Source organism: Cnephaeus nilssonii, assembly GCF_951640355.1.
Source record: "Cnephaeus nilssonii genome assembly, chromosome: 21".
In the NCBI taxonomy this organism is placed as follows: domain Eukaryota; kingdom Metazoa; phylum Chordata; class Mammalia; order Chiroptera; family Vespertilionidae; genus Cnephaeus; species Cnephaeus nilssonii.
In genome coordinates, this window is record NC_137092.1 from 1,411,093 (window position 1) to 1,427,019 (window position 15,927).

Sequence of the window (15,927 nt, forward strand, 5' to 3'; positions counted from 1 at the left end):
ACCCTGGGCCCCTGGGCGCTGTGCGCGCCGGAAGGCACGCAGGCCTCACAAGCATCTAGATAGAATGAAGGCCCAACTTTTCACCCCATTTCCGTTTTCAGTAAAGGCGATCCCGTGGTTTTCAGTGAAGAGACTTCCCTGGGGGTTAACGAGCACGCCTGAGGTCACACAGCTGCCACGGGACACGGCTCCGATCTGGACGCGGCCTTTCCCGAACAGGCCTCCGTGCTGGCCACGGCTGCACGAGGCTCGTCCCTGCCTCCATGCCATCGTCTGTGCTTTGTGTGTCTTGACTTGTAAAGAGCCTTAAGTCTTTTCTAGAAAGTGATGGGTTGAAATAAGCAAGCATATTGGCTGTTGTTTGCAGGGTTGTACTTCATTAGGAGAAAAGAACAAAACAAAGAAAAATGTGTTTTTGTGAATACCATGTGATTCCTTTTGCCACTAAGGACAGGTTTCCCCTCATGGAACGGTTCGTCTTTGCCAAGATATAGCGAGAGCCAATCAGTCAATATTGATCGAGTCCGGGTGGGGAACATGGAGAATTATGCTCGAGTGCCTGTCTGTTGGGAGCTCCCATATTTAATTGTTGGGTGAAAATTACATGTTCAAAACCACAAATATGTGAAGCGTGATTATTAATGGCCCAATATGGGTCCTCTATGTATCATAAGTCAATGCTTAAGGCAAAGGGAAGGCAATGTAGGAAATGGATTTTTTTTTTTAGGATTGCCAATCCCTAAGGCAAGTCAAGAATTTTAAATTTTTAAGGGCTTTGAAGAGGTCTATAACCAAATATGTGGACAAGAAGCTCTTTAAGGCCTATCCAACATAAAATAATATAATTTAATGGATGATACAGAAACTACCACTGAGCACAGTGAAATTCCAGCTAGTATAGGGTTAAGAGGTTTGCGTGCAGGGGGTATAGGAAAACCCCAAGTGGGCATGGGGAGGAACTGGAGAGAGAGAGGCAATCTTTCTCATTTCTCAGGATGAGACGTGCATTTGTGCAGGTGTCCAGGCTGGGGGTGAAGGTGGGCGGGAGGCAAAGGTACTGGCCGAGCAGTCCCCACTGAGCCAGTTCCCCAAAGCGGCTACCTTTTCTTTTTTTTTTTTTTTAAATGTATTTTATTGATTTTTTTTTACAGAGAGGAAGGGAGAGGGATAGAGAGCTAGAAACATCGATGAGAGAGAAACATTGATCAGCTGCCTCTTGCACACCTCCTACTGGGGATGTGCCCGCAACCAAGGTTACATGCCCTTGACCGGAATCGAACCTGGGACCCTTCAGTCCGCAGACCAACGCTCTATCCACTGAGCCAAACCGGTTTCGGCGCGGCTACCTTTTCAAACTGGGTTGAGTCGCTGATAAAAATAGGTCCCAGGAACACGTCCAATATGCTATGAACATGACAGTGGAGACGGCGAGGCAGAGAGAGGAAGGAGGAGGTTGCGTCGTGTGGCCCTTCCCGCTGGGCACCCAAGGCCCACCTCTCTCCCCCCCCACCCAGGCGGGGGGACCATTTCCTGCAGGTGCCCCTAATCCTCCACCAGGCAGGAGGGAACCAGGTGCCCCGGGGCGTGGAGAACTGGCCCGTGGGTGTGATGAGCTCCACTGGCTCCTCCTGGGCCGGGGTCCGAGGCCCGGGGGTGCTGTGCAGAGGGCGGAGGGTCTGCGAGTGCAGCCGGCCGGGGGGCACGGCTCCCAGGTCGGTTCCGCGGCCCGGCAGGAAGGGCAGCCCCTGGGGACCCGGCGAGGAGGGCGGAGGTGCGCAGGGGTCAGCGCTCTGGTCCCAGAGTCGCGGCCCCGCCCCCGCGCCCAGAGGCCCCGCCCCCGAGCGGCCAGGCCCCGCCCCCCGCGCAGGCTTCGGCTTTTTCCGCCGCCTCGGCCCGCGCGCCCCGCCGCCTCGGCCATTTCCGTCGCGCGCTGGCCGCCATTTTGTCGCGGCTCGTGTGTGTCTGCTGGTGCGCGGCTCGGTCCCCGGGAGCGAGGCTTTGTCCGGTTCGGCAATGGACGGGTAGGTGCCGGGCCGGGCCGGGGGGCCGGGGGCCGGGAGGGGGTCGCCCGGCGGGTCCCGTCCGCAGCCACCCGGCTGCCCCTCGCGGGCCGGCCGCCGTCCCCGCCGCCCCCTCGCACACACCCCCCGCCGCTCGGGCCGCTTGGGGGACCGGGCGCGACGGGCCGGCCCCGGGACCGGGGGCGGCGGCGGCTCCGGGGGGGGAGGGACAGCTCTGGGCGCGGGCGAGGCGCCGCGGAGCCTGGGCGGCCCTGTCCCCGGAGCCGCCGCGGCCGGGCACCGGGAGGCGACCGGGGGCCGCGCGGGGCCGGCGGGGCCGGGTCTGAGGAGGCCCGTGTCCGTGTCCCCGCGCGGCCTCGCCGTCCGCACCGCCGGCCCGGGTGCGGGGGGCGGGGGGCGGGGGGCGGGAGCTCCGCGGCGGCGGCGGGCGGGGGAGGGGCGGCCGTGTCACCCCTTTGTTGTCGCCGGAGCCGGTGGGAGCGGGCGGGCGGCCGTTGGTGGGCCCGGGACACGCGGGGCGGGCGCCGGGCCCGGAGCGACCCCGTCACGCGGGCCACGCCACCCCGGCGCACCCCCGCCGCGCGGGCGGCCCTCGGCCCCGGTGACCCGTTTGCGGGAAAACAAAACGGGCCTCGAGAGCCTGGGCCGCCTCCCCTCCCCTCGCCCCTCCCCCGAGAGGCCGGGCGGCGAGGCCCGGTGCCCGCGGCCCCTCCCCCAGCCCCGGGGACCAACCGTCGGGACGGGCGCTCGCGGCCCGCGTGGGGGCGGGGCGGGCCCGCCGCGTTGGGAAAGGCCCTGCACCGGCGCCGGCGAAGCGGGGGAACTCGGTGCAGCGCGTGTCCAAGGCCCCCGCACGGACTCGGTTTCCCCGAGGATGCCCGGCGTCCCCCGGGGGTCGTGGGCCGGTGGCCCCGCGCGAGGAGCGCGCCTCCGCTTCTCCCGGGACGACCGGGCCGGCCTGAAGTTTGAGCGGCCCCGGGCCCGGCCGGGAGGCCCCTCCACCTGCCCGGGGAGCGCCGCGGTGGGACGCCGAAGGGTCCTGCAAAGTTCCCAGCCCCGGGCGCTGACACTGTCCTTCTCTCTCTGCAGGATTGTCACAGATGTCACGGTTGGCGTGAAGGTAGGAGCTGCCCGAGGCGGCTGGGCGCAGGGGGCGGGGGGCCCGAGCACCGCGGGGGGCATGCTCACTTAGCTTTGGGGGACCTGCTCACTTAGCTTTGGGGACCTGCTCACTTAGCTTTGGGGACCTGCTCACTTAGCTTTGGGGACCTGCTCACTTAGCTTTGGGGACCCGCTCACTTAGCTTTGGGGGACCTGCTCACTTAGCTTTGGGGACCTGCTCACTTAGCTTTGGGGGACCTGCTCACTTAGCTTTGGGGGACCTGCTCACTTAGCTTTGGGGACCCGCTCACTTCGCTTTGGGGGACCCGCTCACTTAGCTTTGGGGGACCTGCTCACTTAGCTTTGGGGACCTGCTCACTTAGCTTTGGGGGACCCGCTCACTTAGCTTTGGGGGACCTGCTCACTTAGCTTTGGGGACCCGCTCACTTCGCTTTGGGGGACCCGCTCACTTAGCTTTGGGGGACCTGCTCACTTAGCTTTGGGGACCTGCTCACTTAGCTTTGGGGGACCCGCTCACTTAGCTTTGGGAGACCCGCTCACTTAGCTTTGGGGGACCCGCTCACTTAGCTTTGGGGACCCGCTCGCTCCCTGCAAGGGGCTTGGGTTTTGGCGCGGAGTCCTGTGGTTCCGCACCTGCATAGACCACGACCAGACATGGAAAAGGAGGGGCGCATGGGGTTCGGGAAATTAAAAATGCTCCCAGGCACGGCTTCTTGGGAAGAGGAAATGATATCCCAACTTTCGGAGGGGAAATTAGGGCTTTCAATGGCCGGTAAGTGATTTGACCGGAATCATATAATTTTATTAATCTAAAAAGATTTTTTAAGCTCTTCTCCTGTCTTATGCAGACTAAGATAGTTTTGCCAATAATAAGCCACATTTGAAACGGTTACCCTGATTCTTAAAAAGGAAAGAAACTTGTTCACACAATTAGCTTCAAGTGTGAGTCAGACGGTCAGGGCTGGTGGCTGCCTGTTGAGGAAGGTAGGCCTCGGGCCGGAGGCGGTTGGGATTCCTCCGTCACATTTTGTCCAGGAAAAGTGCTCATTCTTTAAACCTTCGTTCTACTGGTGAGGCCTTTCATTTCCTTTTAATTCCTGCACATTTTAACATCACGATTAACGTCATTTTTTTGTTTGCCAGCCTGACTGCCCTGTTAGGGCATGGTCCTGTCTGGTATCTATTTTCCAAACTTGGCATCCAAGCCTCGAGCAGCAGGTCCTCAAATATAGTTTGGGGTAAAATTGGTTTCGTTGCACATTAACTGTAGCCAGAGACTTGTTGGACGCAGTGACGTTTCCCCTTCGGGTGTGGGAGGCTGCTTAGCGCAGTGATGCTGACTGCTCACAATATTCCTTAGAATTTTAAAGTTTATCCAGAACAGCGTGGTGGTCCTCAGAATACTTTTGGAGATACCTTATGTTTCCTTGCTTATTTTCTGTCTTCTGCCTTATAGTGAACTAGGTACTTCCCCATGTTTTAATGTTTAGGCTTTGTTGTTAAGTTCAGATGGTGTACATTGGGGGTGAAGTAATGAGCTTTTTTTTGCAGGGAAGGCGTATTATTTGGCAATGATATTTTCTAAGTTGAGATAGAGGAGGATTTAAAATGGGGAACAGCTCAAGAGTACAAGATGTAGGTACTATAGCTACCATCCAAACTGGAAGTGAATTTTGTAAGAGAGTAAATGATTCAAGTCTGAATTGTCCCCTAATGCATAGGAGAGAAGGAACTAGACCAGACCCAGAGTGAGAAGGCAGGGAGAGGCGAGGCTTGGAAGAGAAGAGGATGTGCAGATAAGGCTTATTGGTTACACCAGTTTTCTATTTTTGTAGTAGTTTGAGAGAAAAATATTAGAAAATGATATAAAAATAATCGCTAACCTTTTTTTTTTGCCCATTGTGAATATAAAAGTTTGAGTAACGAAAGTTATGTTTTATATGATTTTCTAGGATAGTGGTTAAGAACTTTTGCTTTAGCATCAGACCTCTAAACAAGTAATTAAGCTTTCATAAATTTTTTACAAAATAAAAGTAATGTGTGTGATTAAAAATGTTCAGTGTGCACAATATTTCTCACTGATTTCCAATCCTATTTCTTGGGTGTAAGTAATTATGTTAAAATATTTCTGGTACATTTTTTTCCCCTGCAATTATCTCTATATATAAAAGCCAAGGGGTCGGAATGCTGGAATGACCAGAATGACCGGTCACTGTGACGTGCGCTGCGGCTGGCCAACCAGCCTGATTCCGGAAGTGGCCCCTACCCCTGGCTGGCCCTGCCCCCGATCGCCTCCACCCATCCCCCATCAGGAGCGGGGCCTGCCAACCTCCGGCGTCCCCTCCCCCCTGCCGGATAGGCCCCTGTGGGGCGGGGCAGCTGGCCGGCCCCCACCAGTGCAAGAATTCATGCACCGGGCCTCTAGTTAGTTTATATATTACCACACGTGAACAGCCTTGTTTACACAAATGGATTCATGTCATGTGTGCTGGCCTACATCTTGCCTTGCCTTTAAATAGCTTTATTGAGATATTTGATATAAGCTACACATTTAAAGTACACATGTTTTGATACATGTATGCACCTATGAAACCATTACTATAATCAAGACAATGAGCATACACCACCCCCAAAGTATCATTTTGTAATCCCTCCCATCTGCCTTCCTTTCCCCAAGCAACCACTGATCTGTGTTCTCACTATGATTCGTGTGCATTTTTTAGAATTTTAAATAAATGGGATTGTACAATATGTACCCTTTTCTGGTCTGGCTTATTGCACTCAGCATAATTATTTTCAGACTCATATTGTGTATCAATAGCTGATCCCTTCTTACTGCTTAGCAATATTGCATTGTGTGGGTATACGGCAATGTGTCTTATTCTTTTTCCTCTTGTCGATGTTTGGCATGTTCCCAGTTTGGGGCTATTAAAGCTGCTCTCAACATTCCTGTACAAGTCTGTGTGTGAACGTGCGCTTACGTTTCTCTTGGGGAAATGCCTGTGGTGGGAACCGCTGGAACATAGGCAGAGGCACTAGATAACTTTTTAAGAAACTGCAAACTATTTCCCAAAGTGGTGGAACCTTTTGACATTGCCACCCAGTCCATCCACATCCTCTCCACTGCCTGCTATTGTCTGTCTTTGGATTACAGACAGTCTAGTGGTTGTGGAGTGGTAATCTCCATCTGTCTGTCCGTTTGTGGTTGGATCTGGAGACTCTCGGATTCTCTTTCTGTGTTTTGTAAGTGGTGTGTTTTTCTGTTGGAAGACATGATATCTGATTTTTTTCATCCACACATGTGGGTATTATTCCCAAAAACATTTCCTGTAATAGCTTTTTCTTCACCTTTTTTGTGCCCTGCATAATCTGCTCGATAAACATCTGTTCATCAATATTCTTAAAGGATATCGACAAAGACTTGGCTTAAAGTTTACTTAAGGTTCATATAATAGAAATACAATATTAAAATTTAACAGAAATTGGAATTGTTGATGGTGGATGGGAATGTTTTTCAATGGAGGTTTTGTCAAGAGCAGTGATTTGAAATTGAACAGGCTAGGGTGTGGCCTCTATAACACTGAACAGATAACCTCTGAGTTTTAGTTTTTACAGATTTTTAAATGGGCAAAGTAGGACCTACCCCAAAAGTTATTTTGAAGATTAGATAAAATAATCCATAAAAGATTTGGCTTGGAATGGCACATAAGTGCTCAAATGATGGTGATGTTTGTTATAGTTCTTTAATCTGTAAATCTGATTTGGAAGGAGCACTTTAATGCAAGTCAAATATGATAAATAGGAGAGCCTGGAGTCCAGGTTAAAAATAGTTGGTCAGGCCCTGGTCAGGTTGCTCAGTTGGAGTGTTGTCCCATGCACCAAAAGGTGGCAGGTTAGATTCCCGTTTGGGGCATTAAGGGAGGATTCCAATTGATGTCTCTCTCTACCTTCCTCTCTCTCTCAAATCAATTTTAAACAAGTGTTAAAAGCTCAGTCTTTTAAAAAATATAGTTGGTCAGATAGCACTAAAGAGAATTAGTGAACTAAAAAATAGAATTTACTCAGAATTTAGCACAGAGCACTAAAGAGATGAAGATAGAAAGGTTAAAAGATAAGGTAGGAAAGGCAGATAAATTCTAACAAATATTTAATTAGAGTTCCAGAAAGAGAAATTAAAGATTGCAGAGAAGCAAAATTTGAAAAAGCCAAAGACATAATATTCCAAAATTGATGAGTTACATGAATTCTTAGGTTTAGGAGGCATAAGGAAATCTGGACACATCACAATAAAAGAGCAAAACACCAAAGACACTGAGAAGATCTTCAGAGCAGCCTGAGAAAAATTAGATTCCCTCTAAAGGAATGAGACAAAATGCTTCTTCAATAACATGGCATCCACAGATAGTGGAAATAATAGTGTCTTCAGAGTGTGAGTGAAAATAACATAATCCGCTAAATTGCCCTTAAGAGCAAAATAATGACATTTTCAGGAAATACCTCCCCCTAGAAAAAGGACAAACGAGGACTTTGATAACAGACCCACTGGAATTCCAGAGGTTGTACTTCAGAAAGAAGGCCAGTGACTCCAGATGGAGGTCTGAGGTAGGAGTGAGGTTAACCAAGAAGTCAATAAGCTGAGGGTAAATTTAATTACTGAATGTATAAGAAAATAATAGCAACAATTGATTGGGAGTTTAAAAAAGAGAAGTAAAAATACTAAATTGTGACACTACATAAAGCATGGCAGAGTTGTTTTGAGCCGTGTTTGTTAGGGTAGCCACTAATGTGGTTATTGAGCGCTCCACGTGGCTAATCTAAATTGATCTCTAATTATCAAGTACACATGGACTTTTGAGACTTCCTATTAAAAATGTAACGGCTGATTCTATTACATTTTGAAAATGAAGTCTATTTTAATAAACACTGCCTTTATAATAATTCAAAATGTGTATACATTTTGGGGGACGCCCTCTTAGTTTTATTTTACATGTTTAAACAATACATATGTGCTGTCATGCTGTGTCTTCTGTAACTTGCTCTTGTGCAATAATAGTTTATTAATCTAAGTTTATATGTAGCTCTAATTCATTTTTCTGGTCGTAAGGTATTGGATTATATGATTACCTAGTTGACAAAAACAAGATTATTTTTTCCTGTTACAAATTGCTGTTGTGAGCATTCTTGTGCATATTTCAGTAAAGTATATGTCAAGACTAGTTTTCTAAAAGTAGAATTGCTGGATTATAGGTTGTGTCTATTTTCAAGTTGATTGGATATTGGCATGTTGCTTTCCTAAGTGGTTGTGCTGATTTATACTATATTAGCAGTGCATGAAAGTTCATGTTTCTACACATCCTCTCTGATAAATTGGCATTATTGGACTTTTTAATGGTGTGTGCATGTTGTGTGTGTGTATGGTACCTTGTTTTATTTTGAATTCCCTGAGTATCAATGATATATTTTATTGGCCATTCATGTTTCTTCTCTGTTAAATGCCTGTTCATATTGTCTATTCATTTTCTTTTTTAATGTAGCTTTTTTTTTTCTTATTGAGTCCTAGGAGTTTTTATATATTGTGATATTAAAATTTTGTTAGTTATACTTGCTATGGATAATCGTTGACAATAAGTTTTTTAACTTTTAGAGTTTTTCTTTTTAAATTGAGAGATAATTGATAATGATTTGATATAAGTATATACATAAATGATTAATCTGTCCCCACACATAGCTATCAACTATAGTCACCATGCTGTACACTGCATCCCTAGAACTCATCTTAATTTATTAAAATGTCTTTCTTGTGTTTCTTTTGTTAAATAAATAAATCTACTTCTCATAGTGCAAAGTTTGTGTCTTTTGACCACCTCACCCATTTTGCCCATCTTGCCCTTCTTTTCACACTCCCTCCGCCTTTGGCCTTTGGCCACCACCAGTCTGTTCTCTGTTGCTATGAGGTTTCTTTTTGTTTGTTTCTTCTTTTTTTAGTGTTTACATATAAGTGAGATAATACAGTATATTTGTCTTTCTCTGACTTATTTTGCTTAGCATACTATCCTCAAAGCCCATCTATGTTGTTACAGCAGAATGATTTCTTTTTATGACTGAATACTATTTCATTGTGTGTGTGTCTATATCTCACATTTTCTTCATCCGTTCACCTGTCAAAGGACACGTGTAGGTTGTTCCATGTGTTGCTTTTAATGCTGCAGTGAGCATGAGGGGCAGGAGATTTTGTGAAATAGTATAGTGATTTCACTTCCTTCGGAGAACTACCCAGAAATGGGATTGCTGGATCATATAATTGTACTTAAAAATTATTTTTGAGCAACTACCATATTGTTTTTCATAGTGACTACACCAATTTACATTCCCACCACCTTGTACAAGGGTTCTCTTTTCTCTGCATCCCCACCAACACTTGTTATTTCTTTTCTTTTTGATAAGCCATTCTAACAGGTGGTATCTCATTGTGGTTTTGATTGGCATTTCTGTAATGGTTAGAGATGTTGAGCACCTTTTCATGTACCTGTTGGCCATCTATCTGTATGCCTTCTTTGTAAAATGTCTATTCAGTTCCTTTGTTTATTTCTGGGCTCTATTCTGTTCCAGTGATTTATGTGTCTTTTTATGCTGAAGGCTCAGGTGATGGTTAGCAATTTTTAGCAGTGTTCTTAAATTAAGGTATGTGCATTGTATTTTTAGACAATTCTAGTGCACACTTTGAATAGACTGTAGTATAGTATAAATATAACTTTTATTTGCACTAGGAAACCAAAAAATCTGTGTGACTCATTCTATTGCCACATTCCTTCATTGCGATGGTCTGGAACAGAACCCACAATGTCTCTGAGGGATGCCTGTGTTACCTCATTTAATCACAAGCACTGTGATGTAGATGTTATCCAAGTGAGGAAGCTAAGGCTTAGAATAAAGTAATTTACCAGTTACAGAGTAGGTGGAAGCTAAACTACAGAGCCCTTATTTTTATTTACCTAATGCCATACTTGTCTTAAAAGCAGTTAATCTATCACATCAACAGACTCTAAAAAAAGGAAAACCTCATGATTGTATCACTAGAAGGAGAAAAAGCATTTGGCAGAACCGAACACCTATTTATGATAAAAAACTCACAGTAAACTAGGACTAGAGAGGAATTTCCTCAACTTGATAAAGAACATCAAAAAAGCTACAGCTAAGATCATTCTTAATGTTGAGAAACTCCAGTTTTGTCACTAAGGTCAGATACATGGCAAGGATGTCCCTTCTCACCACTTGTTTTCAACATCCTGAAAGTCCTTGCCAATGCAATAAGGCAATAAAAAGACGTAACCAATATGCATATTGAGAAGAAAGGTGTAAAACTGTCATTCACAGATGACTTGAGAAACTGTAGAAAATTCAAAATCTCCTCACACTAATAAACAATTATTGCAAGGTTGCAAGATATAAATTAATATGCAAAAGGCAATTGCTGTCCTGCATATCAACAATGAACAAGTTCAATTTGAAATTAAAAACAAAATACCATTTACATGAGTCTCAAAATATTGAACTACATTTAAGGTATAAATCTAACAAAAGATATACATAGAGGCACTGCAGAACTGATGTATGAAACCAAAGAATCAAGTAAATGGATAGGTGTTCCATGTTCATGGATACGAAGACTCAGTATTGTCGAGATGTCAGTTCTTCCCAGCTTGATCTATACACATCGATAAAAATTCCAACCATTTATTTTGTGGCTATCAACAAAGTGATTCTAAAATTTATGTGGAGGCAGAAGGCCTAGAATAGCCATCACAGTATTGAAGGAGAAAAAGGTGGAGGACTGATGCTACCCAACTTACTATGAAGCTACAGTAATCAAGACGGTGTGGTTCGGATTAAAGAGTGGACAAATAATCCAATGGGACAGAATGGAGGGTCCAGAATAGAGCCCCCATCAATATAGTCCCCTCATCTTTGACACTGGAGAGCAAAGACCATCTCTAAAACAAATGGTGCTGGAACAACTGGACATCACATGCAAAACAATGAAGATACACACAGACAGCATACCCATCATAAGAATTTACTCAAAATGTACCTTAGACCTAAATTTAAAACACAATATTAGAAAACTCTTAGAAGATAACATAGGAGAAAGTCTAGATGACCTTGGTTATGATGATGCCTTTTAGGTAAACACCAAAGACACAATCCATGAAAAGAAACAATTGAGAAGTTGGATTTCATTAAATAAAAAAGTTCTGCTATGTGAAAGACAATATCAAGAGAATCAGAAGATAAGCCAAACTGGGAGATACCCAAAATACTAAAAAATCTCAAACTCAATAAGAAAACAACCTGTTTTTAGAATGGGCCAAAGACCTTAACAGACACCTCAGCAAAGAAGATATACAGATGGCAAATAAGCATATGTAAAGATGTTCCTTACTACTGGTATATGTATGTCATCAGGGAGTGCAGATTGTAAAGCAACAGTGTGATCCTGCTACACAACCTATCAGAATAGCCAAATTGTGGAACACTGGCAACCGTAAGTGCTGGTGAGGTGTGGAGCAACAGGAATGCACGTACATCCCCAGTGGGAATGGAAGGTGGTTCAGCCACTACAAACAGCCTGGCAGTTCTTACAAAACAAAACAAACTTTTACCAGGTGTCCATCAATCACGCTCATGGGTATTGACCCAAAGGGGTTGAAAACTTACGTACACGTGCAATCTGCATATGGATGCTTCTAGCAGCTTGGTTCATGATTGCTGAAAACTGGAAGGAATCAAGAAGCCCCCCGGTAAGTGGGTGGACAAATAAATAAGGTGCGTCCAGACAATGGAATCTTTTCAGCCATCAAAAGGGTATGGGGAGAACCTAACTGCACATTACTAAATGGAAGAAGTCAATTCGAGAGGCTACATCGTATATGATCCCAACCATACGACTTTCTGGGAAAGGTAAAATTATTGAGACAATAAGAAGGTCAGTGATTGCCAGGGGGTGCGGGTGGGGGGATATAATCAGAGCCCAGGTTTTTATGGGAGCCCATTGGCTATGGACTTGGAGTGATTGTGATGTTTCAGTGTAGGTTCATCCTCATAATAAACCGCTCTAGTAGGGGGTATTGGCAATGGAGGAAGCTGTGCATGTGTGGAGTTACGGGTTTTATGGGAAACCGCCCCTTTCCATTTTATTGTAACCCTAAAACTGTTCTAAAAAAAGAAAACTAGTGAACATTTAACACGGAGGTGGTTAAACTTGAGCTTGCATCAGAAGCACTTGGAGGGCTCGCTAGAACTCTGGGTCCCACCTCAGTTTTCATTCAGTAGGGCCAGGGTGGATGTGAGAGCATGGGTTGCTAACATGTTTCCAGGTCTAGTGTTGTCTAGGGGCCACACTTTGAGAATCGCCAGGTGTCTGGTTGTGTTCATCATATCCATCTTATAAAACGATGCCATGTTGACTTCCATACCGTGATGAGCAATTATAATGATGTGCATATGGTGTTAACCGGGCTCGAGATAATGTCTTCATTTTTGTTATGCTTTTATTTATTTCTCTGAGCTTGTAAAGCAATTGGGGAGATGATTATTTCTTTACCATTTTGACATTTGTTATAATGCAACTTATTAATTATCAGTTTGAACACAAATTAGCATAAAGTTTGTGGTTAATTTGTATTGTTTTGGACTTTCTGAAATGCTTTGATATGTCCTTCATATTTTTTTTTATTTTGATAGTTGCATTGAACTTCTTTGTACTCGTGGTTGTTTAAATCAGCTTCTATTGATTTAGTGATTTGAAATAATAATACCCATGTATGTAAATACATACCTACTTAAAATGGGCAAAACAGTTGGTTTAGCTATTTTAATGCTAATCTATTCACATATTTTTTATAAATGCACATTTTTAAAATAGCTAAATCAACATTGGTTTGAACAACTGTGCATTTCTGAGAACATGTGAATTTATAACCTTTTCTTTAAAGCAAGCATGTCAAACACAAAGGCAAACACAGGTCAAATAAACAAGGTTGTAGTTTATGTGGGCCGCAAAAAAACAAAAACTTCAGTTTTCATAGAAACGTAGGTTTATTTCGATAGAGACGTGCTAAATACAAAGGGCTGAAATAAATGAGTCATCGTTAACATAAAATAATAGAACATTTTAACAAAAATTAATATTTTTTTCTTGAACATTAACTTACCAGACACTAAATAACTGCACAAATTAATAAGTGTCACGCAAATAAACCTATTTTTCTTGTTCTCCGAAAGCGAAATATTTCCTGTTGCGCACACCAAACAAGTCAGTCCAAGACTAATGACTGGCCATCGGCTGCTAAAATATTGGCTGCGGGTATCAGTGGGGAGAAATGGTGCGCCTGCGCATAAGGCGTGTAAGGGAAATGAATGCAACACTATTACATTAATCAGTCATTAGCGAACATTGTAGTTCGTTATCAATAATTATGTGTAACAGGATATTGTAAAAATTAAGTTATGAAATTTTTATTAAAAACGGTTCTTATATACAGTTATATTGGCCGGGCCGCAAAAATACTCGTTGTGGGTCACGAGTTTGACATGCTTGCTTTAAAGGATCTGAAGACATGATTCAGTTTCTGCTTATATAGGCAGAAATAAATTTCTCATTGTGTGGATTTTAACTACTGAAATGTATGCATAATTAATTTTGATGATGATGATGAGCTGTCCAACTCAACGGGATGAAGTTGTCATTTTCCAAAGACCTGAGTTGTTCTGGATGATCCAGTGCTGTGGGGTTGGAGGCTTCACGGAGTGTTTGTGAGAAAGTCCAGCTTGCTGTAGCAGTGGGTGGTCTATACAAAACTGACGCAATTCTCCGAAGCCTTTGATTATGGAACCAGGCATTTTTCCTATTTGTTGTCTTTGGACTTGGATGAAAGGGAGGAAAAGAAACTCTTGGCTTTGTGGGAAAGGGAGCAAGATCCTCACTTGAGTCAGTTTTTATGTTAGGGATTAAAATGTTTGACTGTTCCCCAGAGTGTTAGCACCTGACCCTTTGTTAGTGACTATTTGAAGGGTTCCAGATAAGTGACGAATTTCAGATTAATATTTCTACATTTAAAGATGTCTTATGTTGCTTTTTGTTTTTATAGAGAGGATCTGACGAACTACTCTCAGGTAGTGTTCTCAGTAGTCCCAACTCTAATATGAGCAGCATGGTGGTTACAGGTAAGTCTTAACTCTTTTTAACAGCCATTTTTGCCATTTTATAGAGCAGGATACTAAAAATAATATTTAGTCTGTTTTTATCAGAATAGACTTTATTTTTAAATGCTTTCTGTTGACATATTTTAGAGGAAATTTTACTAGAGTATATATGTGTCAAGTGAGGAAATCTGAAGATGGTGACTTCTGAGGGCAGGTAACTGATTGCTTTTTTAAGTCAGAGAAATATTATATATTTTTTGTTCATGTTACAAGTTTCCTAATTCTCACCCTTCCTATATTTCTGTTTCTAGCTTTTGTGTTTTGTGTGTCATAAAGTATTTTTAATTCTATAGTTCACAAATCATAAAGCTCAAACTATAGATAAAACCCAAAATTTCAACTACAAAGTTGTATTTATTCTATGCTTTCAACTTTTTTTCTTTTGTTGTAACAATATTTTAATTCTTTGAATTGACTTTTTTATGTTATCTACTTTGAAATTTAAAGTGATTTATTTTTATAGTTAGGATTTTTTTTAAATTGTATATGTCTGAAATAATACTGTTGGCTTTTATGTCTGTAAACAAATGTAGACTAATTTTTAGACCTTAGTTTTATGGCTGAGACCAAAATTTTAATATGATGATGGTGATTGATTTAGTTTGCTTTATAACCCTACATTTTACATTTTTTACTGAAGACCAAAGTTCCTTTTTTCTAAAACTTTCCTGAATTGCTTGAGGAATTAAATGTGTTGGCAGTAAAAGGATTGTGAAAGACTGGACACATATTGATTTCCTTCAGGTAGTCGTTGCTTGTATACACAGGTAGGCCTGATTTTATTGCACTTCACAGATGTTACATTTTTTACAAATTGAAGGCAAGGCCCTATACCAGCGAAAGAAATTGAGAGTCACCTATGCGATTCTTGCCTTACTGCGATTGTCTCTGAGGTGGGTCTGTACCTGTACCTCAGTGCACACATACACATTCCTGACTGTTCAGCTAAGTACAAATTACAATTAAGTATTTACCCAATATAGTCCTAGTGTTGTGAAGCTGAATTTGTCCACACAAAAAACCTTTTCTGTTTATATGGTATAAGTTTTCAAATGTACATAGGATATTCACCATGATAGGTCATAAATGATGACATAAAGTGATTCTCAATAAACTTCAAATCATTGAAAGCTTAGATAGTACTTGATTATAGTGGAATTTAATAGAAATTAAAAACATTTAGAAATCTAGGAAGTTACCAAATATTTATAAATTTACACAATTCTAAAAATACGTGAATCAAAGAAGATATAAAGGTATATTTCTGACTGAATGAAAATGAAAACATAATGTACCAAAATTTGTTGGATGCACCCCAGGAAGTGCATAGGGTGAAAAAATAAGTCTATACCTCTAATAGATACCTGTCTACCTACATTAGAAAAGAGAACCATATTAGGAAAAAGATAGGTTTACAGTTTTTTTCAAGAAATGGAAGAAAGCATAAATTACCACACTGTAGAAGGGAAAAATTATAAACATTGGTAATCCCAATAAACAAGTTAGATGAGACAAATTCCTT

General features: G+C 43.2%; 1 protein-coding gene across 4 annotated transcripts in view; it reads left to right on the top strand.

Annotated features, from left to right (window-relative positions):
- Positions 1–1,895: 1,895 nt before the first annotated feature.
- The window catches only part of PTBP2 (polypyrimidine tract binding protein 2), a 36,271-nt gene continuing 22,239 nt past the window's right edge, over positions 1,896–15,927 (top strand). For 3 of the 4 annotated variants that reach the window (XM_079760717.1, XM_079760718.1, XM_079760719.1), the window contains exons 1-3: positions 1,896–2,021; positions 3,111–3,141; positions 14,291–14,366. In XM_079760717.1, coding sequence (XP_079616843.1) covers positions 2,014–2,021; positions 3,111–3,141; positions 14,291–14,366 — 115 coding nt within the window. In that variant the 5' untranslated portion in view covers positions 1,896–2,013. The remainder of the gene's footprint in view (positions 2,022–3,110; positions 3,142–14,290; positions 14,367–15,927) is intronic. The other variant, XM_079760720.1, reaches the window with a different exon arrangement.